The 24,608-nt window shown below is 42.8% G+C and overlaps 1 protein-coding gene and 1 long non-coding RNA gene across 2 annotated transcripts in view; both read left to right on the forward strand.

The window, feature by feature from the left end:
• The window catches only part of LOC138666658 (oocyte zinc finger protein XlCOF7.1-like), a 144,985-nt gene that overhangs the window by 33,639 nt on the left and 86,738 nt on the right, over positions 1 to 24,608 (forward strand). The window contains exons 9-12 of the mRNA XM_069754848.1: positions 12,215 to 12,388; positions 12,471 to 12,594; positions 12,678 to 12,775; positions 14,751 to 14,841. Of these exons, the coding sequence (XP_069610949.1) occupies positions 12,215 to 12,388; positions 12,471 to 12,594; positions 12,678 to 12,775; positions 14,751 to 14,841 (487 nt within the window). The remainder of the gene's footprint in view (positions 1 to 12,214; positions 12,389 to 12,470; positions 12,595 to 12,677; positions 12,776 to 14,750; positions 14,842 to 24,608) is intronic.
• Positions 21,881 to 23,040, forward strand: LOC138667058 (uncharacterized). The gene is made up of 3 exons (XR_011318595.1): positions 21,881 to 21,997; positions 22,074 to 22,202; positions 22,590 to 23,040. It is a non-coding gene; the product is annotated as an uncharacterized lncRNA (long non-coding RNA).

Below are 24,608 nucleotides of genomic sequence, written 5' to 3' on the forward strand. Positions count from 1 at the left end.
AAAAAATATTTTTTGCAATAAAAAGCGTCTTTCAGTGTGTGACGGCTGCCAATCATAAAAATCCGCTAAAAAACCACTATAAAAGTAAATCAAACCCCCCTTCATCACCCCCTTAGTTAGGGAAAAATTAAAAAAATGTATTTATTTCCATTTTCCCATTAGGGCTAGGGCTAGGGTTAGGGCTGGGGTTAGGGTTAGGGTTAGGGCTAGGGTTAGGGCTAGGGTTAGGGCTAGGGTTAGGGTTAGGGCTAGGGTTAGGGCTAGGGTTAGGGCTAGGGTTAGGGTTAGGGCTAGGGTTAGGGCTAGGTTTAGGGCTAGGGTTAGGGTTAGGGCTACAGTTTGGGTTGGGGCTAAAGTTAGGGTTAGGGTTGGGGCTAAAGTTACAGTTAGGGTTTAGATTACATTTACAGTTGGGAGTAGGGTTGGGATTAGGGTTAGGGGTGTGTCAGGGTTAGAGGTGTGGTTAGGGTTACTGTTGGGATTAGGGTTAGGGGTGTGTTTGGATTAGGGTTTCAGTTATAATTGGGGGGTTTCCACTGTTTAGGCACATCAGGGGCTCTCCAAACGCGACATGGCGTCCGATCTCAATTCCAGCCAATTCTGCGTTGAAAAAGTAAAACAGTGCTTCTTCCCTTCCGAGCTCTCCCGTGTGCCCAAACAGGGGTTTACCCCAACATATGGGGTATCAGCGTACTCAGGACAAATAGGATAACAACTTTTGGGGTCCAATTTCTCCTGTTACCCTTGGGAAAATACAAAACTGGGGGCTAAAAAATTTTTGTGGGAAAAAAAAAGATTTTTTATTTTCACGGCTCTGCGTTATAAACTGTAGTGAAACACTTGGGGGTTCAAAGTTCTCACAACACATCTAGATAAGTTCCCTGGGGGGTCTAGTTTCCAATATGGGGTCACTTGTGGGGGGTTTCTACTGTTTAGGTACATTAGGGGTTCTGCAAGCGCAATGTGACGACTGCAGACCATTCCATCTAAGTCTGCATTCCAAATAGCACTCCTTCCCTTCCGAGCCCTCCCATGCACCCAAACGGTGGTTCCCCCCAACATATGGGGTATCAGCGTACTCAGGACAAATTGTACAACAACTTTTGGGGTCGAATTTCTCCTCTTACCCTCGGGAAAATACAAAACTGGGGGCTAAAAAATAATTTTTGGGGGAAAAGATTTTTTTTTAAATTTTCACGGCTCTGCATTACAAACTGTAGTGAAACAATTGGGGGTTCAAAGCTCTGACAACACATCTAGATGAGTTCCTTAGGGGGTCTAGTTTCCAAAATGGTGTCACTTGTGGGGGGTTTCTACTGTTTAGGTGCATTAGGGGCTCTGCAAATGCAATGTGACACCTGCAGACCATTCCATCTAAGTCTGCATTCAAATGGCACTCCTTCCCTTCCGAGCCCTCCCATGCGCCCAAACAGTGGTTCCCCCACATATGGTGTATCATCGCACTCAGGACAAATTGGGCAACACATTCTGGTGTCCAATTTCTCCTGTTACCCTCGGGAAAATACAAAACTGGGGGCTAAAAAAATAATTTTTGTGGGAAAAAATTTTTGTTTTATTTTTACGGCTCTGCATTATAAACTTCTGTGAAGCACTTGGTGGGTCAAAGTGCTCACCACACCTCTAGATAAGTTCCTTAGGGGGTCTACTTTCCATAATGGTGTCACTTGTGGGGGGTTTCAATGTTTAGGCACATCAGTGGCTCTCCAAACGCAACATGGCGTCCCATCTCAATTCCTGTCAATTTTGCATTGAAAAGTCAAACGGCGCTCCTTCCCTTCCGAGCTCTCCCATCCGCCCAAACAGTGGTTTACCCCCACATATGGGGTATCAGCATACTCAGGACAAATTGTACAACAACTTTTGGGGTCAAATTTCTTCTCTTACCCTTGGGAAAATAAAAAATTGGGGGCGAAAAGATAATTTTTGTGAAAAAATATGATTTTTTATTTTTACGGTTCTGCATTATAAACTTCTGTGAAGCACTTGGTGGGTCAAAGTGCTCACCACACCTCTAGATAAGTTCCTTGGGGGTCTAGTTTCCAAAATGGTGTCACTTGTGGGGTGTTTCAATGTTTAGGCACATCAGGGGCTCTCCAAACGAAACATGGCGTCCCATCTCAATTCCAGTCAATTTTGCATTGAAAAGTCAAATGGCGCTCCTTCGCTTCCGAGCTCTGCCATGCGCCCAAACAGTGGTTTACCCCCACATGTGGGGTATTGGCGTACTCAGAACAAATTGTACAACAATGTTTGGGGTCCATTTTCTCCTGTTACCCTTGGTAAAATAAAACAAATTGGAGCTGAGTTAAATTTTTTGTGAAAAAAAGTTAATTGTTCATTTTTATTTAAACATTCAAAAAATTCCTGTGAAGCACCAGAAGGGTTAATAAACTTCTTGAATATGGTTTTGAGCACCTTGAGGGGTGTAGTTTTTAGAATGGTGTCACACTTGGGTATTTTCTATCATATAGACCCCTCAAAATGACTTCAAATGAGATGTGGTCCCTAAAAAAAAATGGTGTTGTAGAAATGAGAAATTGCTGGTCAACTTTTCACCGTTATAACTCCCTAACAAAAAAAAATTTTGGTTCCAAAATTGTGCTGATGTAAAGTAGACATGTGGGAAATGTTACTTATTAAGTATTTTGTGATTTAATTGCATAAAAATTCAAAGTTGGAAAATTGCGAAATTTTCATAATTTTCGCCAAATTTCCGTTTTTTTCACAAATAAACGCAGGTACTATCAAAGAATTTTTACCATTGTCATGAAGTACAATATGTCACGAGAGAACAATGTCAGAATCACTGGGATCCATTGAAGCGTTCCAGAGTTATAACCTCATAAAGGTACAGTGGTCAGAATTGTAAAAATTGGCCCGGTCATTAACGTGCAAACCACCCTTGGGGGTAAAGGGGTTAAGGGCAAACTCGGCCAACGGCAAGAAAGCCACCCAATCATCCTGATCAGCAGACACAAAGCATCTCAAATAGGTCTCCAAGGTCTGATTAGTTCGCTCAGTTTGGCCATTAGTCTGAGGATGAAACGCCGAAGAAAAAGACAAATCAATGCCCATCCTAGCACAAAATGCCCGCCAAAATCTAGAGACAAACTGAGAACCTCTGTCAGAGACAATATTCTCCGGAATGCCATGCAAACAAACCACATGCTGAAAAAATAATGGAACCAGATCCGAGGAGGAAGGCAACTTAGGCAAAGGTACCAGATGGACCATTTTAGAGAACCGGTCACAAACAACCCAGATAACAGACATCTTCTGGGAAACAGGAAGATCCAAAATAAAATTCATGGAAATATGCGTCCAGGGCCTCTCAGGGACCGGCAAAGGCAAAAGCAACCCACTAGCGCGGGAAGAGCAAGGCTTGGAACGGGCGCAAGTACCACAGGACTGCACAAAAGCACGCGCATCGCGCGACAAGGAAGGCCACCAATAGGACCTAGCAACCAAATCTCTGGTACCAAAAATCCCAGGATGACCAGCCAACACTGAACAATGAACCTCAGAAATAACCTTACTTCTCCATCTATCAGGAACGAACAGCTTCCCCACCGGACAGCGGTCAGGCCTATCAGCCTGAAATTCCTGAAGCACCCGCCGCAAATCAGGGGAGATAGCAGAAAGAATCACCCCCTCCTTAAGAATGCCAACCGGCTCAAGGACTCCAGGAGAATCAGGTGAAAAACTCCTAGAGAGGGCATCAGCCTTAACATTCTTAGATCCCGGAAGATACGAGACCACAAAATCAAAACAGGAGAAAAACAGGGACCATCGAGCCTGTCTAGGATTCAGCCGCTTGGCCGACTCGAGGTAAATCAGATTCTTATGATCGGTCAGGACCACAACGCGGTGTTTAGCACCCTCAAGCCAATGTCGCCACTCCTCAAACGCCCACTTCATAGCCAACAACTCCCGATTGCCGACATCATAATTGCGTTCCGCAGGCGAAAACTTTCTGGAAAAAAAAGCACACGGTTTCATCAAAGAGCCATCAGATTCCCTCTGAGACAAAACAGCCCCTGCCCCAATCTCAGAAGCGTCGACCTCAACCTGAAAAGGAAGAGAAACATCCGGCTGACGCAACACAGGGGCAGAAGTAAATCGGCGTTTAAGCTCCTGAAAGGCCTCAACAGCCTCTGAGGACCAATTCGTTACATCAGCGCCTTTCTTCGTCAAATAAGTAAGGGGCTTAACCACACTGGAAAAGTTGGCAATGAAACGGCGATAGAAATTAGCAAAGCCCAAAAATTTTTGAAGGCCCTTCACAGATGTGGGTTTGATCCAGTCATGAATAGCTTGGACCTTAACACGATCCATTTCTATAGACGAGGGAGAAAAAATAAAACCCAAAAAAGAGACCTTCTGAACTCCGAATAGGCACTTAGACCCCTTCACAAATAAAGCATTATCACGAAGGATCTGGAACACCATCCTGACCTGCTTCACATGAGACTCCCAATCATCGGAAAAAATCAAAATATCATCCAAATATACGACCATGAATTTATCAAGATAATTGCGGAAAATATCATGCATGAAAGACTGGAACACAGATGGAGCATTAGAAAGCCCAAATGGCATCACAAGATATTCAAAATGGCCTTCGGGCGTATTAAATGCAGTTTTCCATTCGTCACCCTGTTTAATACGAACAAGATTATATGCCCCTCGGAGGTCAATCTTAGTAAACCACCTAGCCCCCTTAATCTGAGCAAACAAATCCGTAAGCAAGGGCAAGGGGTATTGGAATTTGACCGTGATTTTATTAAGAAGACGATAATAAATACAGGGTCTCAAGGAGCCATCCTTCTTAGCAACAAAAAAGAAACCCGCTCCCAAAGGTGACGAAGAGGGCCGAATATGCCCCTTCTCCAAAGACTCCTTAACATAACTCCGCATGGCGGCATGCTCCGGCACAGACAGATTGAAAAGTCAGCCCTTAGGGAACTTGCAACCAGGAATCAAGTTAGTAGCACAATCACAGTCCCTGTGCGGAGGAAGGGAACTGGACTTGGGCTCATCAAATACATCCAGGAAATCTGACAAAAACTCAGGAACCTCAGGAGAGGGGGAAGAGGAAATTGACATCAAAGGAACGTCACTATGTACCCCTTGACAACCCCAACTAGTCACCGACATAGTTTTCCAATCCAGCACCGGATTATGTTCCTGTAACCATGGGAAACCTAGTACAACAACATCATGCAGGTTATGCAACACCAGAAAATGGCAATCTTCCTGATGTGCTGGAGCCATGTACATAGTCATCTGTGTCCAGTACTGAGGTTTATTCTTGGCCAGGGGTGTAGCATCAATACCCCTCAAAGGAATAGGGCTTTGCAAAGGCTGTAAGGAAAAACCACAGCGCCTGGCGAATTCTAAGTCCATTAAGTTCAGGGCAGCACCTGAATCCACAAATGCCATGACAGGAAAGGACGACAATGAGCAAATCAGGGTCACAGATAAGAGAAATTTAGGCTGTATAGTACTAATGGTAACAGACCTAGCGACTCTCTTAGTACACTTAGGGCAATCAGAGATAACATGAGCAGAATCACCACAGTAGAAACACAGCCTATTCTGACGTCTGAATTCCTGCCGTTCTATTCTAGTCAAAATTCTATCACATTGCATAGGTTCAGGACTTTGCTCAGAGGATACTGCCATATGGTGCACAGCTTTGCGCTCGCGCAGACGCCGATCGATCTGAATGGCTAGAGACATAGATTCGCTCAAACCGGCAGGCGTAGGAAAGCCCACCATAACATCTTTAAGGGCTTCAGAAAGACCCTTTCTGAAAATAGCAGCCAGAGCCTCTTCATTCCATTTAGTGAGCACAGACCATTTTCTAAATTTCTGGCAGTATAACTCTTCCTGTTCCTGACCTTGACACAGGGCTAACAGGGTTTTTTCTGCATGATCCACAGAATTAGGTTCGTCGTACAATAATCCGAGCGCTTGAAAAAATGCATCAACATTCAATAATGCCAGATCCCCTGCTTCAAGAGAAAAAGCCCAGTCTTGAGGGTCACCCCGCAGCAAGGATATGATGATTTTTACCTGTTGAATGGGATCACCAGAAGAACGGGGTTTCAAAGCAAAAAACAATCTGCAGTTATTTTTAAAGTTCAAAAACTTGGATCTGTCTCCAAAAAACAAATCAGGAGTAGGAATTCTAGGCTCTAAAGCCGGAGTCTGGACAACATAGTCCTGGATGCTCTGTACTCTTGCAGCAAGTTGATCCACACGAGAAAACAAACCTTGAACATCCATGCCAAAGCATATATCCTGAACCACCCAGATATCAAGAGGAAAAAAAAAAGACAAACTAGAGCACAGAAAAAAAAATGGTTCAGAACTTTCTTTTCCTTCTTTTGAGATGCAATTAATTCATTTTTGGCCACTTGTACTGTTATGATGCGGTGGTCTAGGAGCAACATGGAACGAGCTCTGAGGGAAGTGGTAACTGTACTGACCGCAGACCCTAAGCTAAACACAACACTAGAAGCAGCCGTGGAATGCTCCACAGCCTAAGAGCTAACTACCCCTGAAGACAGAAGAAGGAAAACTATCTTGCCTCAGAGAAAATCCCCAAAGGATAGATTAGCCCCCCACAAATAATGACTGTGAGTGGAGAGGAAAAAGACATACACAGAATGAAACCAGGATGAGCACAGGAGGCCAGTCTAGCGTGATAGATAGGACAGGATGGAACACTGTGCGGCCAGTATAAAACACTACAAAAATCCACGCAGAGTAAACAAAAAATCTCCACACCTGACTAAAGGTGTGGAGGGTCACTCTGCTTCCCAAAGCTTCCAGCAAGACAGAAAATAATTCAAACTGATAATGCTGGACAAACAAAGAAAGCACAGAATGGATAAGTCCACAAACTATGGACAGAAAAAGTAAGCAAAAACTTAGCTTTGCTGAACTGGTCAGGATAACAGGGAACTCCAAAGAGATGTGAATCCAACCAGGAACCATTTACAAGTGGCACTAGCTGAAGGAACAGCCAGGCTTAAATAGGCGAGAGAGGAGACGATAAGTGGAGGCAGCTGAATACAGCTAACTCCAAGGAGCAGCCATACCATTTGAAACCACAAGAGGGAGCCCAGGAGCAGAATTCACAACAGGTAATACCATGGAGCTTCCTAGGCTATTAATATCAGCTCACAGCTGTATATTTAGCCTTTACTACCTATTAAAATAGGGGGATGCCAAAAAATGATGTGGGGTCCCCCTATAGTTAATAACCAGAAAAGGCTATGCAGACAGCTGCGGGCTGATATTCATAGCTTAGGAAGAGACCATGGTTATTGGCCCCCCTGGCTAAAAACATCAACTGCCCCAGAAATGGCACATCTCTAAGATGCACCAATTCCGGCACTTAGCCTCTCTTTTCCCACTAGCCCTGTAGCGGTGGCAAGTGGGGTAATAGTTGTGGGGTTGATGTCACCTTTGTATTGTATGGTGACATCAAGCTGGCTTAGTAATGGAGAGGTGTCAATAAGACACCTATCCATTACTAATCCTATAGTTGGTACAGGTTTAAATAAAGACACAGCCAGAATAAATTATTTTAATGAAATAAAACACTGAACACAGTTTGCCATCTTTATTATTCAGCTAATCCATGTGACACCAATCGATCTCCTGAAATAAACATAAAATAATAAACCGACAATATACCATACATGTCCGGAGTTGTGTCCCACGCAGTAATCCATATCTGGGGAAAATACAGTTTGCAACTAGGACGGTGCTAAGATGCGACCTCCCCGGCTACAAACTACTGACGCGGCGGTCACATCTTAGCACCGTCCTGGTTGCAAACTTTTTTCCCCAGATATGGATTACTGCGTGGAAACAACAAGATTTACAAAACCATATTTTAGAAACATCACATTTGAAGTGACTCTTGGGGTCTATATGACAGAAAATACCCAAATGTGAGACCATTCTAAAACCTGCACCCCTCAAGGTGCTCAAAACCACATTCAAGAAGTTTGTTAGCCCTTCAGGTGCTTCACAGGAATTTTTGGATTGTGGAAGGAAAACATTTTTTACTTTGGACCCAAATTTATTTATTTTCGCAACGGTACTAGGAAAACATGGAAATTTCTCCTGATCATGCCAAAACCCCACATATGGGGTAAAACCACTGTTTGGGCACGCAGCAGGGCTTGAAAAGAAAGGAGAGCCAAATTATGTTTCAAAGATTGTGTTGACTTAAAGTAGACATGTGAGAAATGTTATTTATTAACTATTTTATGTGACCTAACTCAGGTTGAAGAGCATAAAAATTTAAATTTTAAAATTGCTAAATTTTCGCCAAATTGACTACTTTTTCACAAATATACACAGTCATGCTGAAGAAATGTTATAACTATCATGAAGCCCAATATGCCACGAAAAAAAATTCTCAGATTCAGCAGGATCCGTTTAAGCGTTCCAGAGTTATTACCACATGAAGTGACACTGGTCAGAATTGTAAAATTTGGCCTCTTTAAAGAGGTAAAAACAGACTCGGGATGAAGGTGTTAAACCACTTGCTCCCTAAAATTTGCAAAGTTGGTGACTATTTCGGTTCTTACAGGATTAAACACTAAAGTCAGCTAAATTGGTAAACTTTATATGCAGCTACTGTATATACTACTTACAAACTTTTATATTTTTGCAATTATTCTTTGTTTTCTCCTTGGTCAATGTCCAGCTCATGTTATTTAATGTTTTTCATGTCCAATTAGTTTGTATGCACACTATTTTTTCTATATTTACAATTTTTCCAGTAATACATTTAACCCCTTCACAACCTTGGGGTTTTCCATTTTTGCCATTCTTCCTAGAGTCATAACTTTTGCATTTTTTGGACAATATGGCCATGTGAGGGATTGTTTTTTTTTGCGGGATAAGTTGTACTTTTGAACAACACCATTGGTTTTGCCATATCATGTACTGGAAAATGGGGAAAATATTCAAATTGCGTTGAAATTGTGCAATTCCACAACTTTTTTTTTACCATGTTCACTAAATGCTAAAAGTGACCTGCTAATATGATTCTCCAGGTCATTACGAGTTCACATATTCCAAACATTTATAATCTTCTTTTTATTTAAAGTGGTGAAAAAAATTCCATAAATTGCAAAAAAATTTTTTAAAAAGGTGCCATTTTCTGAGACCCGTAGCGTCTCCATTTCTTGTGATCTGGGGCTGGTTGAGGGTTTATTTTTGTGCCCCGAGCTGACATTTTTATTGATGCCATTTTGGTGTAGATGTGATATTTTGATCACCTGTTATTGCATTTTATTGCAATGTTGCGGCAACCAAAAAAGTGTATTTCTGGTGTTTTATTTTTTTTCTCGTTACGCCATTTACCGATCTGATGTAATCCGATTTACCGATCTGATGTGATCTGATTTACCAATGTGTAGCTTAAATGGTCATTTTCTATGAGCGCCGGACACAGGGCTGCGCTCATAGCAATCTGGCAATAACAACCACAGGGGTCTCCTGCAGACCCCAGGTTATCATGCCAACCCATCGGTGGCCCGCGGTCATGTGAAAGAATGGGTTTGTGACGTGCTTCCATAATAACATGTTAACAGCCACAGGTGGATCGTGATTCCATCTGCGGCCGTTAGGGGCACATGTCAGCTGATTAAATCAGCTGATATGTGCTGGAAAACATGTGGTCTCAGAGGTGTAGCCTACATGGAGTGCAGGAACACGACCTATGACGTCTATATACATCATAGGTTGTGAAGCGGTTAATGTTTGGAGACTTGAGGGATGTTTTATATAATAAAATTTATACTAATTATGTATCCTCTTGTATTTGTTAGTGTGTTTGTTAGTTCTGGATTTTTGGGGTTTCTTCCCTTTTGAGCTCTGCCATAAGCCCAAACAGGTGTGTATGATCACATTTAGGATATTGCTGCATTCGAAACAAATTGCTTTATATTTGGGTAAATTTCCTCCTAACATTTTTGTCAAAATTTAAAATTTGGGGCTATAACAACATTTTTGTGTAAAAAAAAAACAATTTTTCTTTTTCGTGTCCCAATGTTATAAAATTCTGTGAAGTACCTGCGGGTTCAATATGCTCACCACACCCACAGATGAATTCCCTGAGGGGTGTAGCTTCCAAAATGAGGTTATTTGTGGGGTGTTACTGCCCATCTGGCAGTTCAAGGGCTGTATAAATGTGCCATGATGCTCCAAACCATATGAGCAAATTCAGCTTCCCAAAATGGCGCCCCTTTCTTTTGGGGCTCTGCCGTGTGCCTAAACAGTAGTTTTCCCCAACATTTGGTTCATTGAGTAATTGCACAACAAACTGTATGGTCCATTTTTTCTTACTACCCTTGTGTAAAGGAAAAATGTGAGGCTAAAGCATCATTTTTTGGGAAATATGTATTTTTTTTTAATTTTCATGGCTCAATGTTATAAAATTCTGTGAAGCAACTGGGGGTTTAGGTGCTCACCACACCTCAATATAAGATCCTTAAGACATGTAATTACTATGTAAAATTTTAAATGGTTGTATGGACTTAATGACTTTTTTTACTTCAGCCACATGGCCATATTGCTGAGATTTAATGCTATTCCTTGATTATTCCTCAACCATGAATCTGCAAAAACCCTAGTCCATGCCCTCATCATCTCTCGCCTTGACTACTGCAACCTCCTGCTCTGTGGCCTCCCCTCTAACACTCTCGCACCCCTCCAATCTATTCTAAACTCTGCTGCCCGACTAATCCACCTGTCCCCCCGCTATTCCCCGGCCTCTCCCCTCTGTCAATCCCTTCACTGGCTCCCCATTGCCCAGAGACTCCACTACAAAACCCTAACCATGACGTACAAAGCCATCCACAACCTGTCTCCTCCATACATCTGTGACCTCGTCTCCCGGTACTTACCTACCCACAACCTCCGATCCTCACAAGATCTCCTACTCTACTCCCCTCTTATCTCCTCTTCCCACAATCGTATACAAGATTTCTCTCGCGTATCACCCCTACTCTGGAACCCTCTACCACAACACATCAGACTCTCGCCTACCATCGAAACCTTCAAAAAGAACCTGAAGACCCACCTCTTCCGACAAGCCTACAACCTGCAGTTACCACCGATCGACCAAACCGCTGCATGACCATCTCTACCCTCACCTACTGTATTCTCACCCATCCCTTGTAGGTTGTGAGCCTTCGCGGGCAGGGTCCTCATTCCTCCTGTACCAGTTATGACTTGTATTGTTTAAGATTATTGTACTTGTTTTCATTATGTATACCCCTCCTCACATGTAAAGCGCCATGGAACAAATGGCGCTATAACAATAAATAATAATAATAATAATACCCACACCATATACGTTTTTCTATGATTTCCCTGTATAGGACGTTTTCATCTCCTGATGTTCTTTTGATTGTTTTTTAAGTGGTTTTATCCTATGTATTTAATAAAATTATATTTTTGAATATACTTTGTGTTTATTCGCCTTTTTAAATAGGTATGTCATCCAGCACCATGACAACCAGCACAGCAGTCTTGCATACACTGAGGCTCCTGATCATGTGACCCCTGACTCCTCCCCTCCTGTGACCTCATCACAGGTCCTGTGCGCACACAACAGCCATATATGTGGTGTGCGGCTTTGCAGGTGGAGGTAGGTGCTGGAGATTCCCCATTACTGGGCGCAGGGGACATTAACCCCCTCAGTGCTGAGCCTGTGATAAATCTCTGTATGTGGCTATAATGGGACTGTGTGTTATACCGGGGGCAGGACGGGGCCATGACTGGATGTAGTGATCATGTGACACCGGTAACAGCTCCGGAGATTTCTTACATGGGATCTTTATGATGTTACATCGTCATCTTCTCCCCATTCAGGTTCCTACAATATCGGATCCTCTCAGTGGAGATCTTCTATATAAGAGAATTCTCCTGAGTGACCCTACAAGGATGGATAGGGACAGGGACAAGATGGCGGAGAGGATATTACACCTCACCCTAGAGATCCTCTTCCGGCTTACTGGAGAGGTGAGAGATTCTGATGACGTCACATTACATCATTCTTATCTATGGGAATAACATGGACAGAACTGGAGAGGTGAGGACTCTGGAAATGTCTGTAGTGAGGTTTATTAATGTGTCTCTCCATAACCAGGATTACACAGTAGTGAAGAAGACCTCTAGTGAGCGCTGTCAGGACCCTGTGTCTCAGGGATTGGGAAGACCCCTGAGCCCAATCACGGGGCCTCCACCTCACCCCCTGATACATGAGAACATCAATGACCAGAAGATCCTAGAACTTACCTACAAGATGATTGAGCTGCTGACTGGAGAGGTGACACTGCTGGGAATGCTGGGACATTATACTGTAACGCTATGGAGGGATCGGGGGATGACGGTATCATTGTATGTGTCAGGTTCCTATAAGGTGTCAGGATGTCACCGTCTATTTCTCCATGGAGGAGTGGGAGTATTTGGAAGGACACAAAGATCTGTACAAGGACGTCATGATGGAGGTTCCCCAGCCCCTCACATCACCAGGTAATAGACAGGACTAAATACACACGGCCTATAATTATCTGTATGTAAAGAATGAATTCAGTCCTTGTATGTGTTTCCTCCAGTTCTATCCAGTGAGAGGACAACACCAGAGAGATGTCCCCATCCTCTTCTTCCACAGGACTGTAAACAAGAAGATCCCAATGTTCCTCAGGATCATCAGGTAGATGGAGAGAAGGTGTCATGAGATCTTCCCTATGCTGTGTAGAAGGCTGTGAAGGTCTTGTGTTCAGTCTGGTTTCATCCACAAGTATTAACACTGAACAGACCATGTGTTAGCAACACTGGCACTTTCCAGATTTGAGCTTCATTCTGTGGAGTGAGACCCGTGACCCTGGAGTGCAGAATAATTTGAAGTGATGAGTTATCAACCAGAATCCACATTAAAAATGGAGAGTGAGTGATCTGAGCAGATTCAAACATGGGTATCGAGGCTACATTAACCAGGAGCAGTATTTCAAAACTACCAACCTTGTTCTCCTTGTAATGGCATCAAGTCAATACTGAGCATATTGTGATCATAGAAAAACATCCAACATGATCATTTAAAGGGAATCTGTCACCACATTAGACCTATCTAAGCTATTAATATAGGCATACAGGTTACAGAGTGCTGAAAAAAATCATCCCTGTGTGCCTCATATCAGATGCTTTGTTGTTGAGAAATTATCTTTTATCACATTATATAAATGATTTCTTCCAGGCTGTGGGGAGTACACTGCCTGGAAGATAACTCTGCCTCTTGACCAAGGTTTCAGACATTAATTAGCCTGTTATGGTTATGGGTTGTTAACTATCATCATTAAGAAAGGCCACATGATGCAAATTTCTCAACTTTATAAAAACCCAGCCTTCTCTAACCTTGTGCCAAAAAACATCAGTTATGGGTTCTTCTAAGCAGCTGCCTAGCACTCTGAAAATGAAAATGATTAAGCCCTACAAAGCAGGAGAAGGAGAAGGCTATAAAAAGATAGAAAAGCATTTTCATATTGCCCTTTCCTCAGTTCAAAATGTAATTAAGAAATGGCAGTTAAGAGGAACAGTGGAGGGCAAAATTTCAGAGAGAGCTGCTCATAGGATTGTTAGATAGGCAAATCAGAACCCCCACTTACTGCTGAAGACCTTCAGAAAGATTTAGCAGATTCTGGAGTTGTGGCACATTGTTCTATTGTTCAGAGACACCTGCACAAATATTGGGCTTCATGGAAAAGCCATCAGAAGAAAACCTCTCCTGCGTCCTCACCATAAAATTCAGCATCAGAAGTATATGAAAGAATATCTGAACAAGCCTAATGCATTTTGGAAAATAGCCTTGTGGACTGATGAGGTTAAAATATAACTCTTTGGCCACAATGTTCTGGTATTGTGTGGAGCACAGAATTTCAGGAAAAGAACATCTCATCAACTATTAATCATGGGTGTGGATCAATCATGCTTTGGGGTTGTGTTGTAGCCAATGACACAGGGAACATGTTTTAGGTAGGGAAAAGAATGGTTTCAATGAAATTTCAACAAATTCTTGATACAAACATAACACCATCTGTAAACAAGCTGAGCTGAAAATAGGTTAGCTTCTACAAATAGATAATGATCTTAAACATGTATAAATCCACAATAGACTACCTCAAAAGGTGCAGGCTGAAGGATTTACAATGGCCCTCACAGTCCCCTGATCTGAACATCATTGAAAATCTGTGGCTAGCCCTCACAATTGCAGTGCATGCAAGACGACCCAGGAATCTCACAGAACTGGAAGAATTTTCCAAGGAAGAATGAATGAAAATCCCTCAAGCAAGAACTGAAAGACTCTTGTCTATCTGCAAAAAGCGTTTACAAGCACATAGTTATGAACATCCACACATTTATAGTCATATCCCTTATATGGTTGTTGATGTAAATTGCCACTCCAAAGAATTACGTGATGCACTCAAGAACAATGGAGTATTATGGGTAAGTTATAAATTTAAATTACCCTTTATATGCAATTTTATGGTGACAATTTAAAATGCCTAGGGCACCATGAATGCTAAATACGGTGTCATTTTGGTCGCCATGTGCATTTACTATTTTTTTTTTTTTTTTTAATCAATTTACACAACTTTTCCATCTCTCTGTGAATCTTACAAAATTTCTTTCAGGGTAAAGATCTGCCCCATATTAATACTAAAGAGACATATGTGAGAGGTGATGAGCGGTGTAAAGAGAAGATTCCTACAGATAACTGCGCAGGTGAGTAGTGACCACTAAATGCTGAGAAGTCCCAGGTTCTACTCAGTCACTGGATGGTATAATCTTGCTGTCCATTCTACACTGAGAAGTTGACATTAGAGGCTTTGACAAACAAAAAAACTGGATGTCACACAGATTGTAAAATAAAAACAAACACAGACCAAAAATAGATCTAACATATTGAAATAAAAATTGTATTTTAACATATAAACATCGTCTGATTGAGGCCTAAGTCTATATTCAAAATCTGGAATGCGCTCTGATGAAGGGTTACATCAAAATTAGTGTGCAAATGTGCCTCTTCTGTGTCCATCAACCCTTTAACCCCTTTCTGCCCTTGGAGGGAATAGTACATCCGAGGGCAGAACCCCCACTTTGATGCGGGCTCCGGCATCGCGATCTGCCCGCGCCTATTAACTAGTGAAATGCCGCTGTCAAACACTGACAGCGGCATTTAACAAGCGCTTCCAGTCATCTGGCCAGAAATGCACGCACTGGTGACCCCCGTCACGTGATCGCCCCCGTCACGTGATCGGGGGTCATCGGCACGTCGGCATAACAACCATAGGCCTCTATGGTTGTTGATGCCAGATTGCTATGAGCGCCACCCTGTGGTCGGCGTCATAGCAATGCAGTCATTCTGCTACATAGGGGCGATCTGAGCAGAGCTAATTGAGTTGTGGCAGCTTCTAGCCTCCCATGGAGGCTATTGAAACATGCCAAAATAAAAAAAATGTTTTTAAAAATATGAAAAAAATAAAAAAAATATGAAAGTTTAAATCACCCCCCTTTCGCCCCATTCAAAATAAATCAATAGGAAAAAAATCAAACCTACACGTATTTGGTATTGCCGTGTTCAGAATCGCAAGATCTTCTATCAATAAAAAAAAGGATTAACCTGAACACTAAACAGCGTAGTGATAAAAAAAAGTCAAAACGCCAGAATTACATGTTTTTGGTCGCCACAACATGCATTAACATACAATAACAGGCGATCAAAAGAACGTATCTGCACCAATATGGTATCATTAAAAACGTCAGCTCGGCACGCAAAAAAACAATTCCTCACCTGACCCCAGATTACAAAAAAATGGGGACGCTCCGGTATCGGAAAATGGCACAATTTTTTATTTTTTTTAGCAAAGTTTGTAATTTTTTTCACCACCTAGATAAAAAATAACCTAGACATATTTGGTGTCTATGAACTCGTAATGACCTGGAGAATCATAATGGCAGGTCAGTTTTAGCATTTAATGAACCTAGCAAAAGATCCAAACAAAAAACCAGTGTGGGATTGCACTTTTTTTTTTGCAATTTCGCAGCACTTGGAATTTTTTCCCGCTTTCGACTACACGACATGGTAAAACCAATGATATCATTCAAAGGTACAACTCATCCTGCAAACGAAAAAGCCCTCAAATGGCCATATTTACGGAAAAATTAAAAAGTTATGGCTCTGGGAAGAAGGGGAGCGAAAAACAAAAAACGCAAAACCAAAAAAAGCTGGGTTCATTAAGAGGTTAAGGACGTGCCCATTTTTGGTCTGTTGGACAAAGATTTTATTTTTTTATTTATTTTCAAAAGCCATGTTATTTCTATTTGTATGGATTTTGGGGTACATATGACTTATTAAATAACTTTTTTTTAACATTTTATATGGAGAAATAGAAAAATAACAGCAATTTTGCTGTTTTTTTGTCATTTTCATTTTTCAGCTATTCGCGTGCTGGACATATAAGGCGTTACCGTTATTTTGTGGGTCTGCACGATTGTGGCGATACTAAATTTATATATTTTTATTTTTGTTTTGCTACTTTTGTACAATTTTCCATCAGCAGAGATGTATGATGGCTTACATTTTGTGTGAGAAGCTGTAATTTTCAGTGGTGCCATTTCCTGGTACATATCACATTTTGATCATGTTGTATTACAATTTTTGGAGGCAGAATGTACAGAAGAAACAGTAATTCTAAGATTGTTACGTCAGGAGGATAAGCTGTAGTTTTCAGTTTTGCAACTTTCTGGGTGCAAACAACTTTTTGGTAACTTTTTATTTCATTTTGAGGCTGTATAAGCAAAAACCCTCAACAACCTGATACCTTACAACTATTCCGGCCAAGTCATCGGCGTCTCAGGGATCTCTCTGGGCAACCCAAGTCTGCATTGGGCTTGGAAGGGAGTGCTGGACCATTCCATTATAACTTTCTCTACCATCTGCCCTGGGCACAGCAGGGCAAAAAAATCAACTATTGATAGTCCAAATAAATGAACAATAAATGAGTTAACTATTAAAATTATATAATCACAGGGCAAGGGAAGAAAGACATAATTACACACATAGCGAAAGACGCACAATATATTAACGTCTGCATATATCATAAAGTATACATATATTTTATAGTACCAAGCATGAGAGCAATAATAAGGGTTACTATATCCAAATAGTTATGATATGGTGTAATTAGAACATATTGTATCTAAGTCACAGGTTGAGATATGCATAAAAAATAATCATTGTGCAACAAGTTGTAGCATACAATATGAATTTGTACAGTAGGTACAACAATACCTTGGCACAAGCATGTAGGGGTCCCCAGAGGTTGCATGTCTGCCCCGAAGAACTTTTCGTCAGACTAAAGGTACCTTCACACTGAACGATATCGCTAGTGATCCGTGACGTTGCAGCGTCCTGGCTAGCGATATCGTTGAGTTTGACACGCAGCAGCGATCTGGATCCTGCTGTGCCATCGTTGGTCGGCGCAGAAAGTCCAGAACTTTATTTCGTCGCTGGACTCCCGCAGACATCGCTGAATCGGCGTGTGTGATGCCGATTCAGCGATGTCTTCACTGGTAACCAGGGTAAAGATCGGGTTACTAAGCGCAGGGCCACGCTTAGTAACCCGATGTTTACCCTGGTTACCAGTGTAAATGTAAAAAAAAAAAAACACTACATATTTACATTCCGGTGTCTGTCCCCCGGCACTGTGCTTCTCTGCACTGTGTAAGCGCCGGCCGGAAAGCACAACGGTGACGTCACCGCTGTGCTCTGCTTTCCGGCCGGCGCTTAGTGCAGAGAAGCACAGCGCCAGGGGACAGACACCGGAATGTAAGTATGTAGTGTTTTTTTTTTTACGTTTACGCTGGTAACCAGGGTAAACATCGGGTTACTAAGCGTGGCCCTGTAACCCGATGTTTACCCTGGTTACCAGGGGACTTCGCATCGTTGGTCGCTGGAGAGCTGTCTGTGTGACAGCTCTCCAGCGACCACACAGCGACGCTGCAGCGATCGGGATCGTTGTCTAGATCGCTGCAGCGTCGCTAAATGTGACGGTACCTTAAGGCAGGATTGTACTGCTAGAGGCTCCAGTATGTGTCACACTGATGACTCACGGATGTCAACTGCGTATCATCAATGCGCCTGTGTACGCATTTTGTCCATTGTGCATGAAATAAAAGGAAATGTCTGCGGGTTTTTCACATGGACTCGCTGTTTGTGTTAAAAACCTGACATGTGCTCTCCACCAATTGGTTTGCATGTGTCCATATTTGCGCCTTTTAATAAATGGACCACACACTGACATAAAAAAATGGACGTATGAAGAAGGCCTAAGTGTTGGCTCCAGACCGACACAAACCTGGAAAGGCAATTTTCAAATGGATAGTTTTGTATGGTCCCCGAATGATGGTATAAATATCCAAATGGCCTTGGCAGAAAAAAGGTTCCCTACCCCTGATATATCTGATAATGATTGAAGAAAAAAAAAAAAAAGTGTTACGGCAGCCAGTAGGAGGAGTCTTCTGTGTTGTACGCGGCGGATGAGTGAGAGACGGCCGCGCCCTCAGGGCACTCTGGCACTTGCAGTGCGTGAACTAGGACTAAGGTAGGAGGAGTGGTGGAGTCTTGCAAAACTTATTGGTTGTGTGCTTTTGTGCAGCACCGCCCCTGAAATCTCTGTATGTGGTTGCCTCGTTTGAGCAGCACAGCTGCAGCTGCGTAAAAAAGCAATCATTAGACTTGATAAGGACGCCGAACCTCTACAGGAGCTACCCCTGACGAAGCCACTGGTGTGGCGACACGCGTCGGGTCTCTGCTCCTCCTGTCGGCACCCCCCTAACTGCATTCGGGGCTCTAACAGCACTTGGGTTTGCCTACCAGCTTTATGCCATTTGGCTATTGATAGTCCTATATTTCAACAGGTTTTCTATGCGCCTTATCACAGGGGTCTATGGCATGTTATGTTTTAGGTTTTTTTTTTGATTAGTGGAACTGCTATATAGTCCATCTAGTGATCATATATTGTTATATATTATAGTGGGCAATGTTTTCTGTCATCATTGTGGTCTAGAACCCAATCTATTCTTTGCACACATGTCGGTGTGATATGATTTCCGTTCATGTTGCTCCTATATTGTTAAATACATCCACATACATCTGTTCACTCATGTCATAAATTAGCCTGTTGATGTTAGGTATTTGGTCGCTGGTATCCATCTTGTTTTGGGCAATATTATTGCCCCAAGATTTGTTTGGTGCTGTTCATGCAGATGTCCCATATTGCATACACTATTAGCTCAACATCATTATCAGGGTGTGGGTGGTGTCGTACAAGGGGGAGGGTTCTATTGTGAGCCGAGTGTATATTTATATAGGTCCTATGTGTGACCATTTTTAAATGTTTTTAAATTTGTGTGCTCTTTGTGGTGTTTTGTATGTCCTTATATATTATTTCAATAAAGATTGTATATTTTTTGCATATTCAATCCATTGCCTTGGGTGATCCCCATTTATGGTCTATTTCTTGTCTTGTTTCTTTGGTTTAGCATTATATAGACTTGGTTGGATCCCCGGTCCATATGTGGTGCCCCCGCTTTAGTTACTAGGTGGTTTGCTTATATGCAGGAGCTTTTTTCTCCTTGCATCTTCTGGGTGTGGCACACATTTGGTTATTGTATGTGATTTCCCGTTTGGGTACTATCTGAATATCTATTCATTTAGGCATGGATTTGGCAGCGAGAGAGGCGGCATGGAATAGCCAAATGAGCAATATTTTTGAGGAAGACCCTGCTGGGTCTGGTGGCAGTGTTATTAAGGATATGGATTTTCAGGGGATTTCTAATGAGTTAATTGGACTTCATAAGTCCATCACCAAGACGTGGTGGAATTTAAAAACATTGGAAGAATATAAGAAGGTGGGTCTGGTACCCAGAGGACTTAGAGTTCAGATCTTTCCGGCATGGGAAGCAAGTGAGGGCTTCCAGAAGGTATGGGAACAGGGTTTGTTTAAATGTTCAAATATTTTGATAGATTTGCTTATTGAACATGATCAGGAGTTCCTGTCTGTAACTAAAGATAAAATTAAGAGTATTGAAAGTAAATTAGAAACATTTGATAAAACCGTGGTTGAGCCATTCCAGGGTCAGCTTAAGAATATTATTGATAAATTTGAAAAAGAAATTATAGGAGGCAAGAGACACAAATTTAAACGAGATCAGCAGGACTTTAAGAACGGACGAGCTTATAAGTGGGTGCACAAAGGAAACAGACGGGGTGCCAATTTGAATCTACCAACAGAGGGAAATGTGGCAACTTTACAGGAGCTCACATCAAGCGATTTTTTATCGTCGGAGCAAAGCGAGGTAGAAGGCACAACAGGAGGGGCCGTAGGAGGAGATACAGTCTGAAAAAGACGCAACAAGAACTACAGAGCCTGGTCTCCCAAATACAGGCGGGAGACAAGACAGAACCAGAAGCGCTAATTACCTCTACTTCAAGGACTAACCCCTCGGACTCCGGTAAGCTATCTATTATTAATTTGTCATCTTACATCCTTTCTGACGTAGAGGTTTCAGTATTGGAGAAGGGGCTCTCCTTTTGCCCAACCAATGGCTTGGATAAATTCATTTTAATTAAAGATGTGTACCTTTTTTGTAGACAGCTGGCCTTTAAATTACTATACCACCAACCCTCAATTTTGGATGGCCTACCCACTGATGAACGAGAAGTTTTTAGAGACCTCCTTGATTTACTTGAAGAAAGTGAAACTGGACATCCCAAAAAGAGGCAATTCCCTGGTAGGTTACCCTCGCAGGCTACACCCTCCCTGTCTCTCTTTCCAGCTCTGCAAAGCTTTTTCAATGCAGTGAGTCGTGAGGTTCAAAGTCTAAAAGTAGACCCAATTAAGGGAAGGAATTTGAGTAAGGCAGAACAGAAAGCCATTATAGGGCTTGGCTCAAATCGGGATTTTGTCATCCGAGAGGCCGATAAGGGGGGGAATCTGGTGATTTGGCCCACTGAACTATATGTTAATGAGGCTAAATTGCAATTGTCTAACTCTGAATGTTACCAGGTTCTACCATCAGATCCCACTGATGTGTTTAGGTCCAAATTGGATCGCCTTCTGGATTCGGCATTCACGCTCAATATCATCAACAAGCGTGAAAGGGACTTTATGACCAACCGCCACCCCAGGGTACCAACATTTTATCTTATCCCAAAAGTTCATAAATCAGTTGCGAAGCCCCCAGGTAGGCCCATCGTGTCAGGGTTGGGGGGCCTTTTAGAACGGCCCTGTACGTACGTGGACTTCTTTCTACAACCTTTTGTCTCATCTTTAGACTCGTACGTCAAGGATTCAACCTTCCTGATTCAACAATTGCAAAATCTAAGGGTTCCATCTGGCACTTGGCTTGTCACACTAGATGTTGAATCCCTTTATACCTGCATTGGCCATGACCTGGGGACACAAGCAGTCGCCTTTTTCCTGGACAAGAACACCACAGGTGATAGACACCACGACTCCTTTTTGCTTGACCTACTCTCTTTTATTCTGGACAAAAATTATTTTGTCTTTGATCGAGTGTTTTACAGACAAATTAGAGGCACCGCGATGGGCGCACGTTGTGCGCCCTCGTACGCAAATTTGTTTTTGGGGTGGTGGGAGGTCACCAGGGTGTACTGTCTAGAGGTTTTTTCATCATTTGTCATCAAATGGTATCGTTTTATTGATGATATTTTTTTCCTCTGGACAGGCACCCTGGAGGACTGCCATCAGTTTGTGGACACCCTCAATCGGAACCCGTGGAATATTAGGCTGACGTCTTCTTTTTCGCAAACAGAAGTGGAATTCCTGGATTTAAAGCTATATCCTAAGGATGGGTACGTTCACACCACGCTGTACCGCAAGCCCACGGCTGTTAATAGCCTTTTACATTTTTCCAGTTTCCACCCACAGCACTTGAAGAAGGGTATCCCAAAGGGACAGTTTTACCGGATAAGGCGTAACTGCAGTTCTCAGGAGGATTTCCGAAGACACTCACAGGACTTGACCCAACGTTTCAAAAATCGAGGCTACCCTGGGAAGGTAATTGCAAACGCATTTGGCATGGCTAAGGAGGCGGATAGAGGAAGTTTATTACAGCCGAGACGAAACACTGCTTCAAGGCCACTAGGAGTTATCACCACTTTTAACAACCAGTGGCAGGAAATTCGTGGGATCCTTACAAAATATTGGGGGATTTTACACAGTGAACCCAAGTTAAGGTCACATATAGCCGAACAGCCTAGTTTAATTGCCAGAAGGCCAAGAAATCTAAAAGACTGTCTGAGCCACAGCCATTTTAAGCGCCCAGTAACCAGGCTTAATAGAGGATTTAGGCCAACTGGTACATTTCCCTGTGGCGGCTGTAATATATGCCCATTTATTGGTAGCAGTGACTTGTGTCTTTCATCTTCCTCCTCTTCATTACAGTTGGTGGCAAAATCGTATTTCAATTGCAAATCTCGCAACCTGGTGTACGCTCTGGTTTGCCCCTGCCCAAAAACATATGTTGGGCAAACAACACAAGAGCTGAAAAGAAGAATACAACAACATCTATCAAATATAACCACGGCCAAGAAGGATCTGGAAAAGGGCAAGACCTTGACGTCGGTGGCTTCGCATTTTTTAACAACACATAATTCCCAAAATAAGGGGATCAAGGTCGTGGGTCTGGAATCCGTTCCATCAGACATCAGAGGGGGAGACATCACACTGGAACTACTCAGACGAGAGTCTAAATGGATTTTCAATTTGAACAGTCAAACCCCACTTGGACTGAATGAAGATCTTCTGTTTACAGGGTTTTATAAACAGTCTTGAAATCGCGTTCCATGTGCTGTGGGGGAATGTGAACCGGAGTTTGAAAGTTTCTGCTCAGTTGTATATGTCTATGATTGATGGGGATTTATAGCAGGCCCAGGTCAAACCTTTTCGAATTTACCCTTGTGTCCTTTTGACCCCTGACCTCTGCATGAACAGTCACATCTTTTTAGTGGAGGTTGATATTTCCTCCACTTAGATGTCTGCATGAACATCATATAACCCACCTGTTTGGTGGCTTTAATATTAGATAGGACGGGAATAGCCTTTGCCCTCCATGAGAGTATTTGTTGCTTGATTGGGGGGATCTTTGGGGCCGTGTATGTCCTCTTACTATCCGGTGGTTGTACTCTTTATTAAATTTGAGTCTCGTGTAGGAATAGGTTCGTTTATTTCTTCTATGGTAATTGGAGGGTTTATTATGGCTCGTGTCCGAGAGGGCCTCAGTTGTATCCTGGGAGACTTGTGCTCTCGCTAAATGAGCCTTCACCGGGTTTTTCCACTCGTTCTTTGAAATATTTGGTGTTAGTACTATACCTACCAAGATCCATGCGTGGTGCTGTGGGTCATCTGATTCATAAAATATGGCATGTTGACCCGAATGTACCTATGGGGCAAAAATGAGCGGTCATCCCCCCAAATATACGTGGGTTGGAAGCCTGATGGGGGCTGTATTAACCATAATTTTGAAACATATATGTGTATAATTTTTGATTAGCAGGCTTTCTCTCTTATATACGTGGGTGTCTATGAGTCCAGTGTCTATCATATTATATCTTTTTGACAATGTATAAGGTAAATTTATATAACGATAAGTAGGGATGCTTTCCTTGTACAGTAGCATGTTGCCACGGTATCGTGATAGAGATTATCAGGTTTGGCTAAACCTGAATGTAACCCGTGGACGCAGGTAATGAAGCGCTCCACAACTGTCACACACGGCCGGTAGCTATGGTCACCAAATCGGCTGTGTGATGACGGATAGTAGGAGGAGCCCTTTCTCATGTGCCGTATGGATTGTGCCGTTTGGATTGGCCCTAGACTGTTACGTCTATAGGGCTTTATGGTAACTTCTGTGGCAACAGCAGAACGTAGGTAGGAGGGGTGATTGAGCCTCAGGGCTCATCTGCTGACGCGGCTGAGCCCGACTTCTGGTTGCGTCCAGAGAGTCCCATGATAACGGCAACAACTGCATGACGATTGTTGGGGATCTGTCCTCAACATAGACATGCTGGTAAAGTGCCGTGGTAACGACTTGTAGATCTAAGGGTCTGTGGGCACATGTGCGGTAACGCCCCTTGGCTGCCGCACACAACCGGTAACCATGGGTACAAGACCGGAAGTGTTACGGCAGCCAGTAGGAGGAGTCTTCTGTGTTGTACGCGGCGGATGAGTGAGAGACGGCCGCGCCCTCAGGGCACTCTGGCACTTGCAGTGCGTGAACTAGGACTAAGGTAGGAGGAGTGGTGGAGTCTTGCAAAACTTATTGGTTGTGTGCTTTTGTGCAGCACCGCCCCTGAAATCTCTGTATGTGGTTGCCTCGTTTGAGCAGCACAGCTGCAGCTGCGTAAAAAAGCAATCATTAGACTTGATAAGGACGCCGAACCTCTACAGGAGCTACCCCTGACG

The sequence above is a fragment of the Ranitomeya imitator genome, chromosome 2 (assembly GCF_032444005.1).
Source record: "Ranitomeya imitator isolate aRanImi1 chromosome 2, aRanImi1.pri, whole genome shotgun sequence".
NCBI classification, from domain to species: domain Eukaryota; kingdom Metazoa; phylum Chordata; class Amphibia; order Anura; family Dendrobatidae; genus Ranitomeya; species Ranitomeya imitator.